Raw genomic sequence first — 19,813 nt, 5'->3', positions numbered from 1 at the left:
TAAATCCACCGTAGCGACACGGGAAAAAGTGGGTTTTTACTTCCGGGTTAGAAAAATAGCCACCAAAATAACTCAAATTTCCTAAGCAATGAGAGTGTCTTTGTGCCAAATGTAATATATAGCTAATAGGTAACTGCGGAAAGCTTAAAATAGCAACATAAGGGCCCTTTAACACATCGCTGTAAGATGGATGATAGCGTGTCCGTCCCAACGAAAAGATGCGATTCTGGCAATCTATCCTCTGTAAGCATGGACACAATTTCGACACTCACGGAGCTGGACGATTTGGAGAGAGTTTATCATCAACTCTGCGTGGAAGAGGTTTGTATAAAATGACATTCGAGTGACATTATGACACTTGACGTGTCCACTCACTCTCAGCTATGCTACGTAAACTTCCGGGATGGGGCTCATGGAAACCAATGAAGACACTCACATTTTACCTTTGGTCTTACGTGATTATATTTTTTAAAGAAAGGCAGCCTTGCAGCGTCGTGGGGCTTCTCGACCCCATTTTAGCCCAACAATAGAAAAAATATTGGAGCCTGACAAAGGAAACTTGCAGCAACGTCGCTATGTTATAACTTTAGCAAGTGATATTCCCATCTATTTTGTGCAGTAATATACATAGAAATACAATATATATTATTTAATCAGTGTGTGAAAACAACAGATATTAGTTTAGTTAGTTTACTGAGCAATTGTGACTGTCTTCTTCAGTATCCGGGATAGGAATCTCACTTTTATACTGACTCCTTGTGGGCTAGACGTGCACACAAGAAGGAGCTTCACAATGAATTAATAATCATGATGAACTAACCTATTTAATTCTTTAAATCAGCTGGGATTGTCTTTGCTTTGGTTTAGAAAGCAGTGGAGGTTGAACTGGATCGGCTGATGGGACAAGAGGGCACGATTCACACAAAGATGTTGGCACTACAGAGAATGGGGTAAAATATTCTCACGCATTGTCAACATTAAGACTAATCTGACACTTGGACTTCTTTCTTTAATAAAGTCTGAGCTGACTTGGCATGCATTGCTTCTGCGTTTCTCAGGCCCAACCTACAGTTGATCGGAGGAGATGCCAGCCAGCTCTCTGGCATGATCACATTCACCTGCAGCCTAGCAGAGAATGTCAGCCGTAAAGTCAGACAGCTCGACCTGGCAAAGGTACACACATCTACTACCATAACCAAAAATACTGGTATTATTCAGTTTATTGATGACAGCTACTCTGTTTTAATTTTTGTCAGTTAATGAAGTTTGTGTCTGATTTAATAGACGCGGCTGTATAACGTCATTCAGCGAGCTGATGACATTCTGGATCTGAAGTTCTGCACGGATGGCGTTCAAACAGCTCTGCAAAATGAAGATTACGAACAGGCCGCTGCCCACATCCACAGATACCTTTCTCTGGACCAGTCAGTCATTGAACTGAGCAGACAGGGAGAAGAAAGTATGCAGAATAACTCTGTTAACTCTAGTAAACAAGTAAACGTCAAATTCTGATTGATTGATTGATTGATTGATTGATTGATTGATTGATTGATTGATTGATTGATTGATTGATTGAGTCATTAATTTGGTTTGGGTTGGCTACAAGCAGCAGATCCATTGTTTATTGGTTCTCAACCAGTTTGGTTTCCACAGGTAGCACTGTAGATGCCAGTCTGCTACTACTGCAAGAAGCTGAGAAAAAACTGAAGGTCATCGTAGCTGACAAGTTGGATGAAGCCGTGGCAGCTGTGGACCTGGCACAGGTGGAGAGGTTTTTCAAGATCTTCCCGCTGCTGGGCCTCCATGATCAGGGCCTGGCTCGCTTTGGACAGTATCTCTGCACTCAGGTCAGTGAGGAATTGGAGAAATGGACTTGTTCGCTCCGAGGGGATGGATTGGTGACTCACACACACGTTGTCACACACGCAGCTTGCCTCCAAAGCCGAAGAGAACCTGCTCTTAGCAACAGGAGGAGAATTGGGCGAGAAAAGAGCTCCACTCATATTTGCTGAGACTCTGACACTGTTGCTCGAAGGTGAGTACACGGTCAACTTTGAAACCTTTCCATTGAACTTCAAATTAATCACATTTGGAAACTACTGTTAGAACTGCATATTGGTCAAGCTCCCAAACAGAAAAATGTGTGAGATTGCTGACAGGGTGGAGAATTTGTGACTGTTAAAGAAAACTTCCTCATTCACAGGCATCGCACGAGTGGTTGAGACACACCAGCCTATCGTTGAAACGTATTACGGTCCAGGCCACCTCTACACACTCCTCACCCACCTGCAGCAGGAATGTGACAAGCAGTGCCAGAACATTGTGGACAAGTTCATGCAGCAAAGAGGATACCTTGCCAAAGTTTGCATCTGGATGACATTTAGCTTGTATTATGACACCTTCTAAATGCTGTCTGTAGTTTCAGATTGTCCAGAGCAGTATGATGAAGACCGTACCCGGGGAGAGAATCGAGCCCAGGTATTGTTTGCCCTATGCACACTGGTCACAATATTAGGTGCACCTAACGAGCACCAATTTAAGAGCTAAGTCCAAAACTTCATATTAACACAGAAACTTATTCCTAATATTTTAGTTAGTGTGTTAAGCTCCATGACGGATGCAAAAAAAATAAAAATTTGAACGGGTGTCTCCGTGAATTTGTGTCTTCCTGCGACAGAGAGCTGGACCCCGTATTGGCAGAAGTCACGTTGATGAATGCGAGGGCGGAACTTTACTTGCGCTTTCTGCGGCGACGGATAATGGCCGACTTTGAAGTCGGCGACCAGAGCGTCACACCAGGTAAGTAATCCCTGAGCTATATATTTGTCATGTCAAATTTTTGTGATGGATGTGTCTGTGTGTGTGTGTGTGTGTGCGTGTTTGACCATCAGAACATCACCAGAATGTTGAGAAGCTGCTTAAACATTGCGTGCTGAGCACGAACATGCAAGAGCTGATCGGCTACTACGTTCCAATGGAGGAGTACTACATGAGGGAGTCCGTCAACAAGGTTCACTACACTGTTCCATTTGCACTTTACACACACAGTATTCAGTAAATGTTTATTTTTGATACAGCTCTTGTGATTAAATGAACGTAACACAACGTATTAGATTATACTCAATATTTTTGCAAGTGATAAACAAGTTGTGTTGTACTATCTGTGATGTTTTTTCCTTATCAGGCTGTTACAATGGACACATATGAGAAAAGTCAGCTGACATCCAGCATGGTGGACGATTGTTTCTACATCGTGAAGAAGTGCATCAGTCGAGCCCTGTCCAGCTCCAGCATCGACTGTCTCTGTGCAATGATTAACCACGCTAACTCGGTGCTGGAGTCCGACTTCAGGTCAGCACTTTGGAAACGCGCTTAATAAAGCGGGGGGTCTCACACTTGTGTCGGTCTTCCGCTGACCCGCCAGGGAGGTGTTGTACAACAAGCTGAGGCAGGGCTTCCCAGCCACCACGCTGCAAGATATCCAGCGCGGTGTCAGCAGTGCCGTCAGCCTCATGCAGAGCAGCTTGCAGCAGGGCAAGTTCAACACCGAGTTCAACATTGAGAGTGCAGAAAATGCCAAGGCTGCTTTTTTGGTGAGATTGACACACATTTATATTGTGAAAGATAAGGACAAAGACTTCAATGACTTTGTCGATTATAGGTGACCCTCAATAACGCCGAGGTGTGCAGTGAGAACATTTCAACTTTGAAAAGGAACCTCGAGGTAATGCTGGTATAATGTGCCTCGGTTCTCTTTGTCTTCCTCCACGTCATCTCATTTTTGAATCCCGCATGCAGAACGACTGCTCCAAGCTGTTCAGTCAGGGGGCGAGTTCTGGCGACCGAGCCAAGATTGAGAGCTGCTTGTCCGACCTTGTCAACACGTCCACAAAATTCAAGGACCTTTTGCAGGTTGGAGGCACAAAAATACTTCTGATGAACATTGCCTGTTCAAAAAGCTCTGTTGATGTGTCAGCGCTTGACTTTGCTTTCTTAGGAGGGTCTGACTGAGCTGAACACGACGGCCATAAAGCCTCAAGTGAAACCCTGGATCAGCAGCTTCCTGTCCATCTCGCACAACATCGAGGAGGTCAGGCACTCGCTCGCCAACTTCAAATGTCCTTGAAGCAAACTCGTAAGTGCCAATGTCACTTACAGGAAGAGTTCAATGACTATGAAGCAAACGACCCCTGGGTGCAGCAGCTCATCATCAACTTGGAGCAACTGATGGCTGAGTTCAAGGTGTCGGCACCGCCGTTTAGCATGAAGAGCATGTACAAGTATTTTGTACCAATTTTTTAAAAGATATATTATTCCGCTCATTTTTTCCACTGTACTCCTTCCTTAATTTTCCAACAATTCAAACAGTTCACAAAATTCATTACATTTCAGATTCCTGAAATGCCCAGTTTTTGCAGAATTTCGTCTTTGAATTACAATGTGAAATTCCCATATTTTGACAGTAAAATTCACGAAAGAAAAGTTTTTAAACGTCCTCTCCCTGTCATCATCAGACGACCCTCTCTCCTGTTATCTACGACACGCTGACCAGCCTGATGACCAGCTTGATATCCATCGAGATGGAGAAGACGGTCCTGAAATGCTCCTTCAGCAGGGTGAGGGTTCCGGGCTTGGCCACAAGGTGGCAGCGAGCACCTCCTGCAGCACATCTCTGACGTGCAATGGATGAAACGCAGTCAGCAATAATTCATGAAGTCTCTCACAGGGAGAAAGCCTCTGGCATGATTGTCTCACTTCCTTTCCAACAATGTGTTTTTTGGTGGTAAAAATAGAAACACACTGCAGAAAGCTGGTAGTTTTAGAAGCATTTGGGGAGTGCGCATGAATGAAAATCTTTGCCAGAGTGATTAAGTGTGCTGGTGTTTTTTGTTGCAGCTGGGAGGGCTGCAGTTTGATAAAGAGCTTCGTTCTCTTGTGGCCTATCTCACCACCGTCACCACCTGGACCATTAGGGACAAGTTTGCTCGGCTCACGCAGATGGCCACTGTCCTCAACCTGGAGCGGGTAATCGACCTTCTGGAAACAATGCATAAACACAGTCTCACACTCTTCTGTCACACACACCTGGCTGGTAGTCCGCACCACTACCATTAGCGAATTTCAGCAAATGATAAAACTTAAAACATAAACTTTTCACTTGCAGTACAGTAGCTCGGCACGTTTTTAAAGCAATAATTATTTGAGTCATTTTCTCGTACGTGGCTTTAAAAAAAAATAGACCTATTGTAGGTAAACTATTTTCTATGCCTCGCAGGTAACCGAGATCTTGGACTACTGGGGGCCAAACTCGGGACCCCTGACGTGGCGTTTGACCCCAGCAGAGGTGCGGCAGGTTCTAGCGCTGCGCATTGACTTTCGAAGTGAGGATATCAAGAGGCTCCGACTGTGACCCGTCGACCAATGAGCTTCGATTTGTCATACACTCTGCAAAGACAATGCAAGTTTACCAAAAACAAAAATCTGTTTAGGCAAATTTCTTGTTGGACATTTTCTGCACTCTTGGCTGGTGTTAAGATTAAGAGCTGTCAACTGGAAGTCATATGTAGAATATTACTTGAGTAAAAGTATCTGAGATTTTCTATAATTAATGATCTGTTGTAAATGTATTTAAGTACTGGGGGGAACAACTGTAGACATTTTGGTGATCATTTTTTGGGATGTAGGAAATGAATTGCAGCAACAAAGTATTTGTATTCTATTACAAGATGGTATCATTTGAAAGGCTGGTGCTGATTGTGACCTACATGTGACTGAGCTCTCGAGTTAAATATGAGAAGTCTTAAATGTGTAATTAAAAGGTCTATTAATGGTGTCACACTGGGAGTAGGAACCTGCTAACCTGTAATTGCGCAAAAGGAGGCCGCCCCGCCAAAGCGAAGCGGCGGAGTAATGAACATCTCAGCCATTAAAGTGACAGAAGCGGGTCAGACAGCTGATCCAGCCTAGTCATTCAATAAAGGAATGGCCGCTTGTCTGTGAGGTTAGAACACTTTTAACCTAATAAATCGCGAGCCGCTCGACTGCACCGCAATTTTCACGTTCATCTCGATCGGATAATACGTTTCAGCAAGCGCGGCCACGCGTGTCCCAATCTACCGGATGTCAAACACTTTCTCATTTTGTGACCTAACCTAAATTGATCGCTTTGTGTATTCTGAGAGCATGAACGGACGCACACGTGAATAGTTAGGAAAAGTGTAGCTTTAATGTAAACACAACATTCGATTGGCTCAGCACAAACATTCCACATGAGAGCAACCAATGAACTACAGAAGATGGGGTGCAGCACAAAAACATTCACAGTAAAAAAAAAAAATCTGGTATAATCGTAATATATTTATATACAATACGGTGCTTTTACGGTGACAATGAATCGGATATGAGGGGAAATGTGTATACTGGGACGGGGAGGCGGAGTATGGGGGGGTGGAGAGCTGTACTGCTTCAGTGTGAAAAGAGGAGGATGATAAACGGGAGGGGAGAATATTATATAGACCCCTAACAGGCAGAGGCTGCCTCTGATGATATTCTCTCCTTGTGCAGTCTTCTATGTCTAAACAGATTCACATTGAGGGCCAAATTAAATGTGTGCCTGGAGGAAGAGGGATGAGGCTTGAAGCGATCAACAATTCAATGGTCACAACCCTAAACAAGAACCAACTAGGATCCTAAACTCTTCTCAAATGGTTGGCACCAATATGACAGCTTTTTGTTTGTGTCTCTTTCTTTCCACGTCTATTCTAAGATATTATCAACCAATGGGCGGTCCTGGTAGCACAGGAGGCCGGCCGCTCTACACCGGATAATACTCTCTTTCTGTTGAAGTACAAGAGAGAAAGAGCAGAACAGACCTGCGGGCTACTCGGTCATGTGAAGGAAAGGCAAACTTCCCGGCGCCTCCCCCGTTATATTATCAGCATCGTCTGCACCATCGTATAACTTGTCAAAATGGAGCAGCAGACAATGCTTGGGGTTACTTGCTGCTCCTGCTCTCCCCCCTGGTTGTTTGTTTACGCTCATCAGCAAACCATTCAAACACTCAAAGACAAAACTGGGGCTCATGAACTCGTGAGAAGAGGAAGGGAACAAAATCATAACATGAATCCGACATGATATCTGGTGGCAGCTCTTTGGGTCCATTTCGGACGTGTTGAATTACATATTTTTCTGTGTGTGTGTATTTTTTTTTTGTTTTAAAGTACCATGAAAATGATATAACGCCTCACACTCTCTGCAAGAACGGCCGTGCTCAGTATAAGCCGCACCCTCTCAGGTTGTTTGCGATAATGATGTCGGTGACAGCATCGAACACTACCTGGATGTTCCCTGTGTCCGTGGCACAGGTCAGGTGACAGTAGATCTCCTTATTGGGAGAGCGGTTCTTACTCTCAAACTGAACCTGAATGTATGCGGTCGCGTCGTCGTAAGTGTTAGCACCTGAAGGAGAGCAGAAGATTACACGTTAAGTTTCGAGGACATCCATTTGGGGAATGAGCTCCAAACGCTCACCTGTGTATTCGGGAAAACAGATCGTCAGCGGCGACTTCTTGATCTTCTCCGCAAAGAGGTCCTTCTTGTTGAGGAAAAGGATGATGGAGGTGTCGATGAAGAACTTGTTGTTGCAGATGGAGTCGAACAGCATGAGGGACTCGTGCATGCGGTTCTGCAACGAGAAATTTTGTTTTATGGAATATCTTGATGCCGAAACTTCTCCTTTTAGTTCACAAGTCAAAGCAAAAAAGGTCTCCATTGGAGTCACGCTTACAGTTGTTTCATCCTCATGGAGCACCTGGTCATAACCACTCAGGGCCACACAAAAAATGATGGCAGTCACATCCTCAAAGCAGTGGATCCATTTCTTCCTTTCCGACCTTTGCCCTCCCACGTCAAAGAGCCTGCGGAAAAATGCCAAATGGTAGCTACAAACTCCAGGACACATCTTTAAGGAGCACCTCGGCTACAAGAGGAGGGACTTACCTAAAATGGAGGTTTTTGAAGGTGAAGTGAGTTTCCACAATGCCGGTGGTCTTCACTCGGGTTCTCAAAATATCCTGCTCTGTGGGCTGGTAGTCTGCAGCCCCGATCCGGTCTAAACTGTCCAGATAGCTGGTGGCAACAAGGAGAAAGAAATTAAGCTCAACCTTCTATTTAATTGGACATTTGAATATGCCAAAGAGAAAAGTCAACATTCTGTGCCACTCACTATTGGGCCGAATCGTTGAGCTGGTATTCGCGGGCCCGGTTGAAGCACTCCTGAGTCCCGGCGTCAGCCCAAACGCGCTTCATGGCGCAGAGAAGCTCCGCAGAGTATGGCTCCGTGTCCTCCATGCGACTCACGACGTCACACACTAGCTTAGCATCCGCCTGGAAATGAAACCGGAATAAATTGGAAAGTTTTGGGCTCGTATATATTTTTGTGTAAGTGTCGATACAGCCGCAGAGTTGTCAGCTTGATTTTACACTTTTCTTGGTTTATTACAAATGAATCCTACCTTCTGTGTTAGTTTGTTTTATTTTGAACTTAAGTTCTCTATTACGGAATGACTGTCATGCTTTTGGTTTTGCCAGAAGTAAACAAAAGGGCTTTAAAATGATCTGTAATTGGTTTGATAAAAATGTTAGCATTGGCATCGGTTACTTGGTATCGGTATCGACAAGTATCAAATTGATACTTATTTGGTATCGTAAGAAAAAAAGTGGTGTTGATCATCCTCAATATTTTTATGTATCAATTATTTTGAAGAAGCTTATCTTTAAAGCAGTTCACTTGAGGATTAATAATGTGATATATTCACAAATAATACTTTGACACGCAGCAGAAAGTAGGTCAAAACATTTTTGCTTCTGAAACACAGTTATATTTATTCAACCAAAAGCTGTGAAGAGAGATTTTGTTGACTTGTAAATAGTTTCTTTGTCAAGTAAAGACAAAATTATTTGTATGGTCTCTAATCATCAAATAATCAGCTGACAACTATTAACAACATCCTCTGATCTAAAACAGCCCAAGAGCGCAAGAAAAAAAACTCCAAAATGTTTAATGAATCAAAAAGAAAAGACCGCGGGTGGGAGGACATCCCCTTTCATGCTGTTATTCAACTAGAACTAGCAATTTGTGTTTTTTTCTATCTAGAAAAGCTGTATTGAAGCCAATTTATGAAAAGTAAAAATAATAAGGGGCATAAAAGATGGTTCTTGACACTGCAAGGATAACTTCTTCCTTTCTCTCTCTTTGATATATTGATATTCTTCCTTTCACATATTGTATTTCTCATGCCGTTATAATTCGTGGGTTGTTGTCTTGTCTTTTTTGTTGAATCGTCACTTCCTGTTTTATTTTGATAAGCTACTCTACTCTCGTTTCCTGATTGCCTTCCCTGCTCCTAATTGTGTGCACCTGTGCCCTTCCCTTCTGTGTGTATTTAGTCAGCGTCAAGACAAGGTCTTGTGCCAGTACGTCTGGTCTCGTCAGGGGTTACTAGCGATCACACAAGCTGAAAGATCCTTTTTGAATACCTTGTCTAGTTTTTTGAAGAACCCTTTTAGTCTCGCTTTACCCAGAGAACCATTTAGTTTGTTTTTGCTGCCTTGAGTTCCCTCTTTGAGTTGTTTTTTTGCCGGCTCTCGCCTGTCAAAATAAATTCCTGTTTTTTTGGTCACTCTGCACCTGAGTGTCCTCACCTTGTTCCTAGCCTTACAGTATTATCACTATCTAACTTTGGAGTTTAATTATTTTGGGTATTGTTGTAGATGGGCGCAGTTAGAAATGAGCGTTTGCGCAGTTGTGGGAGTGAACACATCTAGGAAATCTGCTTCCAGCTTTTTTGTGGCTCCTCTCATTCCCTTTAAATTCAAGGAAAGAGAAGGCGCATGGTCTATTTGGCAGAAGAATCACAGACTTGCTGCAGGCCATGCAATGGATCAAAGCACGGTAAGTGCTTTTAGGATAGAAAAAAGATCTCCTCTTGCGGATGATGTGACATCAGCCTTTGTGAATTTAGAGACCGCCTTCCACCACTGATTCTGTGTCTGTCGTAATCATTATTATTAAAAAAATATAATTCCTCTGCATTTTATTCTAGTCCAAACAAAGCACCTTGGGATGACTCATGCAATAGCAGATTTAGAATATTTTTAATATATAAATATATCTTTAGTTTGAGAAAATATAAATTTATATCTGAGAAAATATTTCCTGTATATCCAATATCTTTTTTAATCTGTGACATTTCATCTCATCACCGTCATCCCTTATCATTTTAGTGACGGAGCATTTCAAGCCGGAGGCAACTGACTTTTCGATCCTTGTCTCCAAACTCGATTCCCAGCGAGTCCATGGCTCGCAGGATGGCTGCCAAGCTCTGGATGGTGTTGCTGTAGACCACAGGTTTGTACTGCTTCACGTCATCCCCGGAGAAACCATCTTCGTGGATGATCCTGCAGGCGCACACAGATATTAACACAAGGAAAAGTCCCGTTCTGCCATATGTGTCGGTCGTCTATTCACCTTGAGTGGTGGAATCCTTCATTTGAATTTATTCAAATTTTAAAGAGAGTTTATCCAAACATCAGTGATTTTAAACCTTATATAGAACAAAAATCCACTCATTGATTGTGACTACTATGGAGCTCAACAGTTCCTGCATGGAAGGACCAGAAAGAGGGGCCTTTTTAATATTTTGTGCAGCTGGCTGTGTGCAAAATTGTGTAATTATGGATGAGCAGTGGATAAGATGCACAAACCATGAGCGAGAGAGGATTGAATTAATAAAGAGTCCAGGCTGTGAATCACCATTAGTAGTTTACGCAACAATTTCCTCAGCATGGTTTGGCTGCTGCTATGATTGTGTTTAGATGCATTGTTTCTATTAAGTTTGTAGGTCAAAAGGATCGTTTGACCTGACGGCAGTTTCTTTGCTGTGCATCATTTGCACAACTCGAATTTGATCAGTATGATCATTTCACCGTTTTAATGGCTCAATGAGTTAGTCTTTTTTACTATGATGCTATCAACTCCAAATGAAGAGAGACAGATTCCTTTTATTTCAACATAGTGTTTGGCCGCAATGTAAAAAAAGATTCTGATTATAAAATGTCGTATTCAAAGCTTTTCATCATCCGCAGAATGGGCCAATCACACTCTAGTGTAAAAATAGGAATTCTCTGACATCGCTGCAGCTGCGAGTCACTAGCACAAGTTAGTGCATTCCACTCCAACCCGGCGCTGGCTTTTTTCAATTCAATTATTCATATCCTGTGAGGCTAACTTTGTACCTCCTCTATGTTGAGTTATCAACGAGCCATTTTGAGCCTTGTAGCTTTCCCAAGCTTGTCTACCCAGCTCACACAAAGTAGATTGACATCGTCATCATCATCATACATGATCTATTTGTCATATATTCATGTAAAATACATACATGTACAGCCATTTGATTCCCCTCTTAGGGTGGATAATGAATACTATCATTTAGGAAAACTATCCATCCAGCTTTCTATCTGCCCATCCCTCTGTCATCTATCCAGCATTCCATCTTTCATCTCGCTATCCATCCAGCTTATATTCACTGTATCTCCACCTTGTCACCTATCTATCAAGTTATCTACCTATTAATCGATCGATCCAGCGTTCTCATCCTATTCTCTACCTACCCCTACCTATTTCTATCGCTATCTTCTATCGTTCTAACCATCCATTTTCTATCTATGGATCCCTCCTGTATCTTCCTAAGCATCTCATCTACTACATCTACTATATCCAATCTCTCTCGCTCTCTCTCGCTCTCTCTCGCTCTCTCTCGCTCTCTCTCGCTCTCTCTCTCTCTCGCTCTCTCTTTACCCATCTATTTCTCTCAAGCCCTCCAAATGCCGTGCCTTCCATGATTACTGGCACCCCTGGCTACGATATAACAGGACAAAAACCCATCTACTGCTCTTTTGAAATAATAATGATAATAATAATGATAATAATAATAATAGAGGTAGCAGGAGCGTGTAAAAAAGCTAAATAGCACAATTTGGCCCCGAGTGTTGCGTTCAGCGTCTTTACGGAAAACAAACATCTAAAAGGGTTAATAGGTGAAGGAAGAAGAGGAAGCAGTTTTTTTTTTTTTGGGGGGGGGGGTCTGGAGTAGGGGAGGCTGCACCACTGCGGAGAAGCCTCACATTACAAAATATACAATAGACTCCATGATTTTCCCTGAAAACATCTCGAAACTTCACTAAGAGGTTTAGCAACAAGCAACAACAGTGATTTAAAAACATCAAATAGTGGTTTAGCTCAGAGGTTGAGATGCGGTTTTCCGAGCCATATTTCTACGTAAATCCGCTTTTATAGGCAAAGTACTCCCGCCGATATCGGGCACTTAAAGCCATTAAGATTAAAAGCAGAGGTATTCACTAATGGAGCCGCGCTGACCTCACACACGAACACACACACTCAGAGAGGAGAGAGGAACAACACCCACACCACAGTCACTAGACTACACTAACCGAAAGCCCCCCAGCCCTAAAGCTTCGTTAAGTACATTTCAGCACCCGCCAAACGAACAGCACCCGCCGAGCGGGGCCTCGACTCCCGAGCCGAAAGGTGCTCCAACCTCCGGGCACTTCTCGCGGGCTTCGGCCTCTGGAAACATGGCGGCTCGACGGAGAGGAAGGGAGGGGAGGAGGGCGGGAGGGAGGAGGAAGGAGTGGGGGGGTCTCGAGGCCTTTTTTGAAGCATAAATAAGCCACTAAACACACTAAACACTCAAATAAAAGGAAAAAAAGACAGCGACTTACTTCATTTGTTTGACGATGGTGCTTTTGCCGGACTCTCCACCGCCTAGAAAGAACACACAGGGAGGGGGGCGGCTAATGGTGAAATCAGTACCACGGAGAGCACCAACCGGCCCGACCGGGGACAGGGTGTGGAGAAACAGGGAAGTTGGTGATTAGCGGGGTGGGGAAGGCAGTCTTACCGAGCAGCAGCAGCTTGACGTCCTTGGCGGCCACCATCCCGTCCTCCTTCAGGTTCTTCTCGATGGCCTTGCTCCGGTCCAGAGCGGCTCGCTCCTCGGCGCTCAGCGTACATCCCATGATGGTGACGAGCAAGCGAATGAACAAGCGTCGTGTTCCCCCCCGGGTTCCGCCTTGGTCCACCCCGCGACGCCGACTCCTCAATCAGTGCGTTGTCGTCGCTCTTCCTCTCGCCGCTACAGCATTAGTAGGCCCGGATTGAGGGCAACCCGAAGCGGTCTTCTTCGATTTTTTTCCCCCTCCTTTTTCTTCTTCTTCTTCCTTAGTGTGTCTCGCTCCGTCCCCTCTCTCAGAGGGGGTTGGGGGCGGGGTGGGGTCGTTCTGAGAGAGCCTAGCTGCGGGGCTGAGGTTGTTGTTAGATGGGGAGTGTGTAGGGGTGGAGGAGGGGGGCTTGGTTTTCTCTCTCTTTCTCTCTCTCTCCCTCGCTCTCTCTCTCCCCAGGGCGGCGCTGGTGCTGCTGTTGGTGGTGCTGATGATTTCCTAGTAGGTTTTTTTCCTCCAAGAGGAGGAGGAGGAAGAGACACACCTCGTGCGGACAATCTCGCTGACGTCAGAGCTTCAAATCACGTCCTCTAAAAAAATGAAATTCAAATGGGGCAGAGCTTTAAATGGCAAACGGTAACCACGTGTTTCTATTGGGAGGAATACAGGTACATGTAAATTCCTTACTTAATCATATCCTTGTCGTCACGAACCTACGGACACCTCATGTCAATTCAACATCAATGACATCAAACATTGACATTTGATATCTACTATAATAGTGGTGTGTACAGTATTGCGTTTGTTTGGTCATATGAGAATGCATGTGTGCATATGTACAAGTAGCAGTGGAAATTTTGGCATGGGTTTAAAACGGTGCCCTGGCATCAATCTGCCCCCCCTCCCCTCTCCCACACACACAAGTAAAAACGGTTTAGAACCGCCACTGACTAGAGTAGTACTTGCCCTCACTATAGTAAAAAAAAAAAAAAAAATCTGTGCACTAGTAGAACTACAAGGGTCTTACTGGTTGCACAAATAGAAATGTTGTCTTACTTGTAAGGTCATGCAGGTGTGCTTAAAGATATGGCTTCCTAAAGTGAAATGAGTTTGTAATGAATTTCAGACTTGACCTTTCTGTCTCATCAGCTATTAAAAAGCCAGAATGTGTGCTGCTGTCAACTTCACTATAAACTCTCAAATTTACAGAAAGAATCATCTCAATAGCAGCTGTGGTTACAGTGCGTTTTGCATAACTTGGAAATCTATTTATGTCTGCATTGGAGAACGAGTGTGTGTTAATAGCCCGTAATCCACAAGTCACATCTGGATAGACGGCCAAGTGGCATAAAAGAGAAGGGGGGGGGTCAGGCTTTTGCGGTAGATCTGAATGAAACCTGGCAAGTTCAAGCTGCAGCGACTTCTTCCATCAGTGAATTTGGGTGGAGATAAAACCTCGAAACACACACGCACGCCTCAACTATTTACCTCACTGCCCTGAAACAACGTGACACAAGCACACGTTCAGCAGGAACATCAAGTTTAATCATATGAGCGTGCACACACACGTGTGTGTGTGTGTGTGTGTGTGAAAGAGAATGATGGGAATGAGAGCGAGAGAGGAAGGGGAGAAGGATTAACACCACATTATACCTGGGGGAATTTGGAGAAAGTAATGTTTTCAGGTTTAATCACACTAACGCAGTTATAGGACGTTACAAAATACAAGTACTTTAATTACTGTACTTCAAGCCGAATTTTTAGGTACAAGTGATTCATCTAGCTCCCCATTTCTTGATTATTTATTTTCCTGCGGCATTTGAAAAGAAATATATCTACTTTTTTCTTTTTAGTGCCTTCTCTCTGTGACATGCGTGCACTCGCGGATGATAACGAGGCGCTCTAAACCGTCCGAGCCAATAGACAATTTGAAGGGAAAATGCCAGACTTCAAATTGCGCAACTCGGCATTGTCTTTGCTATGGAGGGGGGGTGGGAATAGATCAGGAAAACTGAAATGGTTAAAAACAGTTAAAGGCTATATCCAACAAGATGTACAAAGAGTAATTCTCAGTCTTTGCAATTATCTTTGGATGTATTTTATGTACTTAGAAACACATTCATAAATTCACTTTACAGGGCTTTTAGCAGACTTGTTTTTTCTGTACTTAATACAGAGTGGGACGACATTTGCCACTTCTGTACTAATGCATCGAACACAAACATACAAAAATATTTTGAAGCATTTGTTTTGCAAGCGCTTATTTTGTACAAGAAAAACAAATCAATAACCTTCAATTGGGCAGCCATGAGAAAGGAGCACCAACAGTTTCCATGTGTAGAACTTCTAAAGTAAAACTAAACGTGAAAACATTCGAAATAGTGCAGAGAATCTACCTGTGAGGTAGGACATACCATCTGTGATGTAAAAAAACAAAAAATACCCAAGCCCTCCCTTTGCAATTGTGTTGTATGAAAAGTTGCCATTTGACGAGTCAATTTAGGCTTTAAGATTTATTATGAAAGTAGAAAATTGAGTGAAACTAATTTTTAGATTGTTAATAATGTAGATTGACATAGCTTTACTGTATTTTACAGTACCGACTTAGAGCTTTCTGCTTTTATATTGATCGAATAGCTGTAATCAGTTACAAAGGGAAGGAAATTGCAATTTGAGGTCAAACTTATGATCAGATATTCACATGCACACAGGAACAGTTTCAACGATTTCAGAACATTAGACATCCTGTATGTAAAAGCAGGAAAGACAAAGTCATACAGAGACGAAGCACGCCCCCCTTGGCGAGCGCCTCCGTGTTTAGACGCCACCAAAAAAGCGCCCGCCGTTAGTTTCACGGCTGTACTTCCAGAATGGATTCGGCCAGACTGGTGAGTTTGCATTCCTCCAGCGCTTTGACTAGCCGGCTCAGCTTGGCTGCCCTCCCCTCCGCCTGGAGGAAGCGGCTGAGGAGCTGATAGGCCTGCTCGTAAAGGCCTTCTCTGGCGTACTCGTAGGCCAGGTTGTCAATGGCCGTATCCCTCAGAGCGCAGCACTCCCTCCCCAGGGTCCTCCCCACGTGCTTCCACTGACGGCCCACTCCATTAGCGAAGCTCTGAACATCTGCTGTCGTCAGCATTCGATCCTCTGATGGGGGGTGAAGAAGAAAAAAAAACATTAACGCAAACTGTACTTAATTGCGATTACGTCATCAGAGGTTTACAAAATAAAACAGAAACACTTCCCAATCCCTTAAGGCTCTTTCAACTCACAGGAGAGTTACAGTATCTACTTTATATTTGATATCGTTTGATTCTTTATGGCGCCCCGATACAGGTACAATAGTAATTAACTAGTGTTGTTTGTTTTTAAAAAAACAAACAATTCAATACAGCATTTGGAAATGCTAAATTATGCTGATATGAATAATAACGATGTGTACTTTGACACGAATGTTAAGTTTACAACAATCAACATCCTTTTGTCTAGAGATCGGTGTGACCTGAGCCATGAGCAACTGTGATGTCATTTTCAGTCAACAGCAAGTAGCAAAATGGCCGCCCCTTAAGGTGGATAAAAACAGATGACTTTTGCTGCTTAACTCCTATTACATGAACGAAATACTAAATACAAAATACCGTGTTTAGAAACTTCATACTAGCGGGAGCACATACAACATCTTATTGTACAGAAAATATTTGGGTTGACTTTCCCTTAAAAGCTTAGTTTGATGCACAGTGAATGACAATTGAACAGAAAGCTGGCAATTTCAAATTAATGCAATCCACCAAAATTATCTGATGGCATGCCCTAATCTCCCTTTAGGTTGTGACCATCAATTCCTAAATGGTTGGATTAGAGAATCATCTGTCACACTGCACACAGTTTACGTGCAGCCAGCAAAGTGAAAACACAACAAATGCAGCAGATGGTCACTGACGTTAGGACATATTACATGACGTGGATTCTTTTCTCTTGTCAGTGAGGTACAGACCAATGCTTTTTTGCATGTGTAACACCACATGATCAGATTATAAGATCTGTTTGAAAAGTCAACCCCTGAAAATTCACCTTTGTATTTATCCTGTGATTTTTGATGCGAAACTCATGGGACTTACCCGTCAGAATAGAACTCACCTGTCTCAAAGGGTTAACTAAAGCACGCATAAAATGTAACTTCTTTTATGTTAAAGACATTGTGAGAAGATTTAGGGAGCAACTCGACTCACCAAAAACTTTATTCTGAAATCTGAAGCAGTTGCTGGGGATTTGCTGTGTGAACGGGATCTGCTGGTGTGGAGAAGGCCCCTTGACCTCAAGCTCCAGTTGCATATCAAGCCGATCAACTTCTTCATCACGCAAGCGCTCGGGCTGTCAGAAAACAAGAAAAAAAGGTGCTTTAACTGCCATAAACTAAACAAAAATACACAAGTGATACCTTTCAGAGGCAAAAAATGTGCTCTCTAACTAATTATCAATCTATCCGTCCATCTAACCGTTTAGACTTGAATCTTTTTTAATCTTGCAAGAAATAAAATCAATACTACAACTAATAAAAGCCCAAAATTTGAAAAATATATGCATACGTGTGATTGGTGAATTTGCTGTAGACAAAGGTCGAGGTCGTTCAAACATTGATCCAAGATGTGCGTTCCGGCCTTGAGCTGGGTCTCTATCCTGAAATCTTGTGCCAGAGCGAGGAGCCGACAAGCGTGCTGAGAGATGGACTGACACAGCGCTCCAGAGGTGTAGCTCTTCAGGAACTGCTGACACACTTCTACATCCACAAACTTCACCTCTACTGCGAGGAAGGGATCAGCATCATGAATCTTTAGTATCTCGTACCCGTCCAGACCACCTGCGGAATCTGACCGTGAAAAAATTATTTAATGGCTGTGTTCAATTTTGGATATACTGTAGGTTTCAAATCTTAATTCTTCTGCTCACCTATCAGTGTCAATTTGATGAGTTTAAAAACGATGAACTTCTGCTTCTCCTTGTAGAGGGAGGGCAGGTTTGCATTTGGACAGAGCGACCGCAGAAACAGAACGGCACATCCTGTCCAGGAGCCTCCATCCAAAACTTGGTCTGCCATCCTATGAATATGGAATCAGCACATAATCAACTCGGTACCTCGGATGACTAAATCTGATGCCCTTGCTGTATGGATTCTGCACCGACCGAACAGGACAAGATCTAAGGTAGGCCACTTCCTGGAGGAGTTGCTACACTTCTGGCAAAGTCCAATCTGGCTTTTTTTTTTTTAAAGCTTGTTGCAAATAAGATAACAACCAACCTGTCATTGGTTGATCAGAGCAAAAAGTTGTTCCGGGAATTGTATTTATATTTTGATTCTATTCATGATAACTGCTTCAAATAATGTGGGACAATTACGTGATATTTAATTGCATTTTTATGGCACAGTTGCATATTATAATATTTCATTTTTGTATGGTACAGTTGCGTGATATTATATTGCATTTTTGTATCGCATTGGTAGTTTGTATAATTACTACGCGATAGTGGTGCTACAAAGCATTAAGAGTTGGATTAAGTCAGCTAAATCCCCACCGAGGGTCCAGGTACCAAATGCATGGCCCGTCACTGACACTCCACCTTTCTCCCCATCTTTGGCCCAGCCTCCTCTTGCAACTTCATTACATAAAAACATGTTTAATCTGAAGCCTCCCTCCCCCCAAAGCGACACAGCCCCGATCTCCTGTACTCTGGATGAACTACATAGGCCCGCTCATTTACGCCCTTTCCATGCACAGCATGCAAGAAGGCGCAGCATGGAAAGAGCATCATTTGAGCTGGATTATGCACATCCTCATATTTCACTAATACACAGTACGCTTGACTCTTGGGTCTGCAGGAATCTCAACAACTTAGCCAGTATTTAATTATATGCAATCTAATCTACCGGTGCTCTGAAAGTATACCGCGAGATTAGTTCAGCAGCGGTATGAGGATTAAATGATCATCGGGAGCTTAAAATATATCATTCATTTTTTGCTGCCAAAAAAGCAACCTCTAGTATTCTGGGCGGACTGCTTGTCTGATGCTTAAGAATGTTCCATGTGGGGTTTTGCGACCACAAGTCACTTGTGTCATCTTGTGATGGAGTTGGGACTATCGTTATTATACCTGTTATCACAAAACTTCTAATGATGGTGCCAAAGATCATGTTTCTACAGTTATCATCATCTTATAACTTTCAGAAAAATAGACACATGGAATAAATCCTGGGGATATTTTCCCGATTAAGAAACACTGAAAATTAAACTGAATGCATAAAGAGTTCTTTAATGATCCTAAATAATTTATATGGATTTTATTTCACTGGTTCTGTATATACACTGCCATTCAGTGAAACCAATAGCCTCGAATGTGTGTTTTCAATAACATTTATATCTAATGTCAGCATTTGGGGAAAACACTACATAAATGTGTGCTTTTGAAAGTTTATATACATATAATGTATAGTACTTTCTACTTGTACTTGTATTGTTGATAGTCAGCAGATGAGTCAGCAGGAACTACAATTTCGTAAAAGTTAGTCGACGAGACAGCTCGTGGGAATCAAATTGAACTTTGCGAAATAGCGAATAGCGTTTGCAGAACGTACTCGCCATGCCTAAAACACAACGTAATTGTTTGCTGAAACGCAAGTAAACTTACCTAAAAACTTTTTTGGTACACTGTTCGGTGACGCTTCCTCCTAAAAGCTTACCAACTGACACTGCGATCGGATTTCCTCGTCCTATTGGCTGACCCGAAGAAAAGTACTCTGATT

The 19,813-nt window shown here is 43.0% G+C and overlaps 3 protein-coding genes and 1 long non-coding RNA gene across 5 annotated transcripts; 2 read left to right on the top strand and 2 right to left on the bottom strand.

Annotated features, from left to right (window-relative positions):
• The first annotated feature begins 12 nt into the window (after window positions 1–12).
• cog4 (component of oligomeric golgi complex 4) lies at window positions 13–5,838 on the top strand. The gene is made up of 19 exons (XM_088370215.1): window positions 13–321; window positions 868–950; window positions 1,059–1,173; window positions 1,285–1,459; window positions 1,654–1,847; window positions 1,930–2,035; window positions 2,204–2,361; window positions 2,420–2,478; window positions 2,678–2,799; window positions 2,892–3,010; window positions 3,185–3,351; window positions 3,425–3,593; window positions 3,662–3,724; window positions 3,799–3,912; window positions 3,998–4,090; window positions 4,159–4,242; window positions 4,515–4,616; window positions 4,897–5,025; window positions 5,276–5,838. Exons 1-19 carry the CDS (start codon window positions 187–189, stop codon window positions 5,408–5,410), a joined length of 2,322 nt encoding a protein of 773 aa, XP_088226341.1. The 5' UTR covers window positions 13–186; the 3' UTR covers window positions 5,411–5,838.
• Window positions 5,839–6,204: 366 nt separating this feature from the next.
• gnao1b (guanine nucleotide binding protein (G protein), alpha activating activity polypeptide O, b) lies at window positions 6,205–13,520 on the bottom strand. 2 transcript variants are annotated; one of them, XM_088370218.1, is made up of 8 exons: window positions 12,981–13,512; window positions 12,802–12,844; window positions 10,317–10,458; window positions 8,225–8,385; window positions 7,999–8,127; window positions 7,787–7,916; window positions 7,531–7,684; window positions 6,205–7,458 (listed from the first exon to the last, which is right to left on the bottom strand). In XM_088370218.1, the coding sequence occupies exons 1-8, from the start codon at window positions 13,096–13,098 to the stop codon at window positions 7,271–7,273; spliced, it is 1,065 nt and encodes a 354-aa protein (XP_088226344.1). In that variant the 5' UTR covers window positions 13,099–13,512; the 3' UTR covers window positions 6,205–7,270. The 2 variants fall into 2 exon arrangements, with proteins under 2 accessions (XP_088226344.1, XP_088226343.1); XM_088370217.1 differs by having other exon boundaries at window positions 7,531–7,916; window positions 12,981–13,520.
• Window positions 9,413–10,815, top strand: LOC148400627 (uncharacterized). The gene is made up of 2 exons (XR_015857390.1): window positions 9,413–9,952; window positions 10,285–10,815. It is a non-coding gene; the product is annotated as an uncharacterized LOC148400627 (long non-coding RNA).
• A 1,582-nt stretch (window positions 13,521–15,102) lies between the features above and the next one.
• Window positions 15,103–19,779, bottom strand: tradd (tnfrsf1a-associated via death domain). Its single transcript, XM_088371713.1, has 5 exons — window positions 19,699–19,779; window positions 17,965–18,113; window positions 17,604–17,884; window positions 17,247–17,388; window positions 15,103–16,164 (listed from the first exon to the last, which is right to left on the bottom strand). The coding sequence occupies exons 2-5, from the start codon at window positions 18,110–18,112 to the stop codon at window positions 15,872–15,874; spliced, it is 864 nt and encodes a 287-aa protein (XP_088227839.1). The 5' UTR covers window position 18,113; window positions 19,699–19,779; the 3' UTR covers window positions 15,103–15,871.
• Window positions 19,780–19,813: the final 34 nt, after the last annotated feature.

Source organism: Syngnathus floridae, chromosome 3 (genome assembly GCF_059516105.1).
Source record: "Syngnathus floridae isolate MCC-2025c chromosome 3, RoL_Sflo_1.0, whole genome shotgun sequence".
Classification (NCBI taxonomy): Eukaryota; Metazoa; Chordata; class Actinopteri; order Syngnathiformes; family Syngnathidae; genus Syngnathus; species Syngnathus floridae.
The sequence above is the reverse complement of the archived record's forward strand: the minus strand, read 5'-3'. Positions and strand labels throughout refer to the sequence as shown.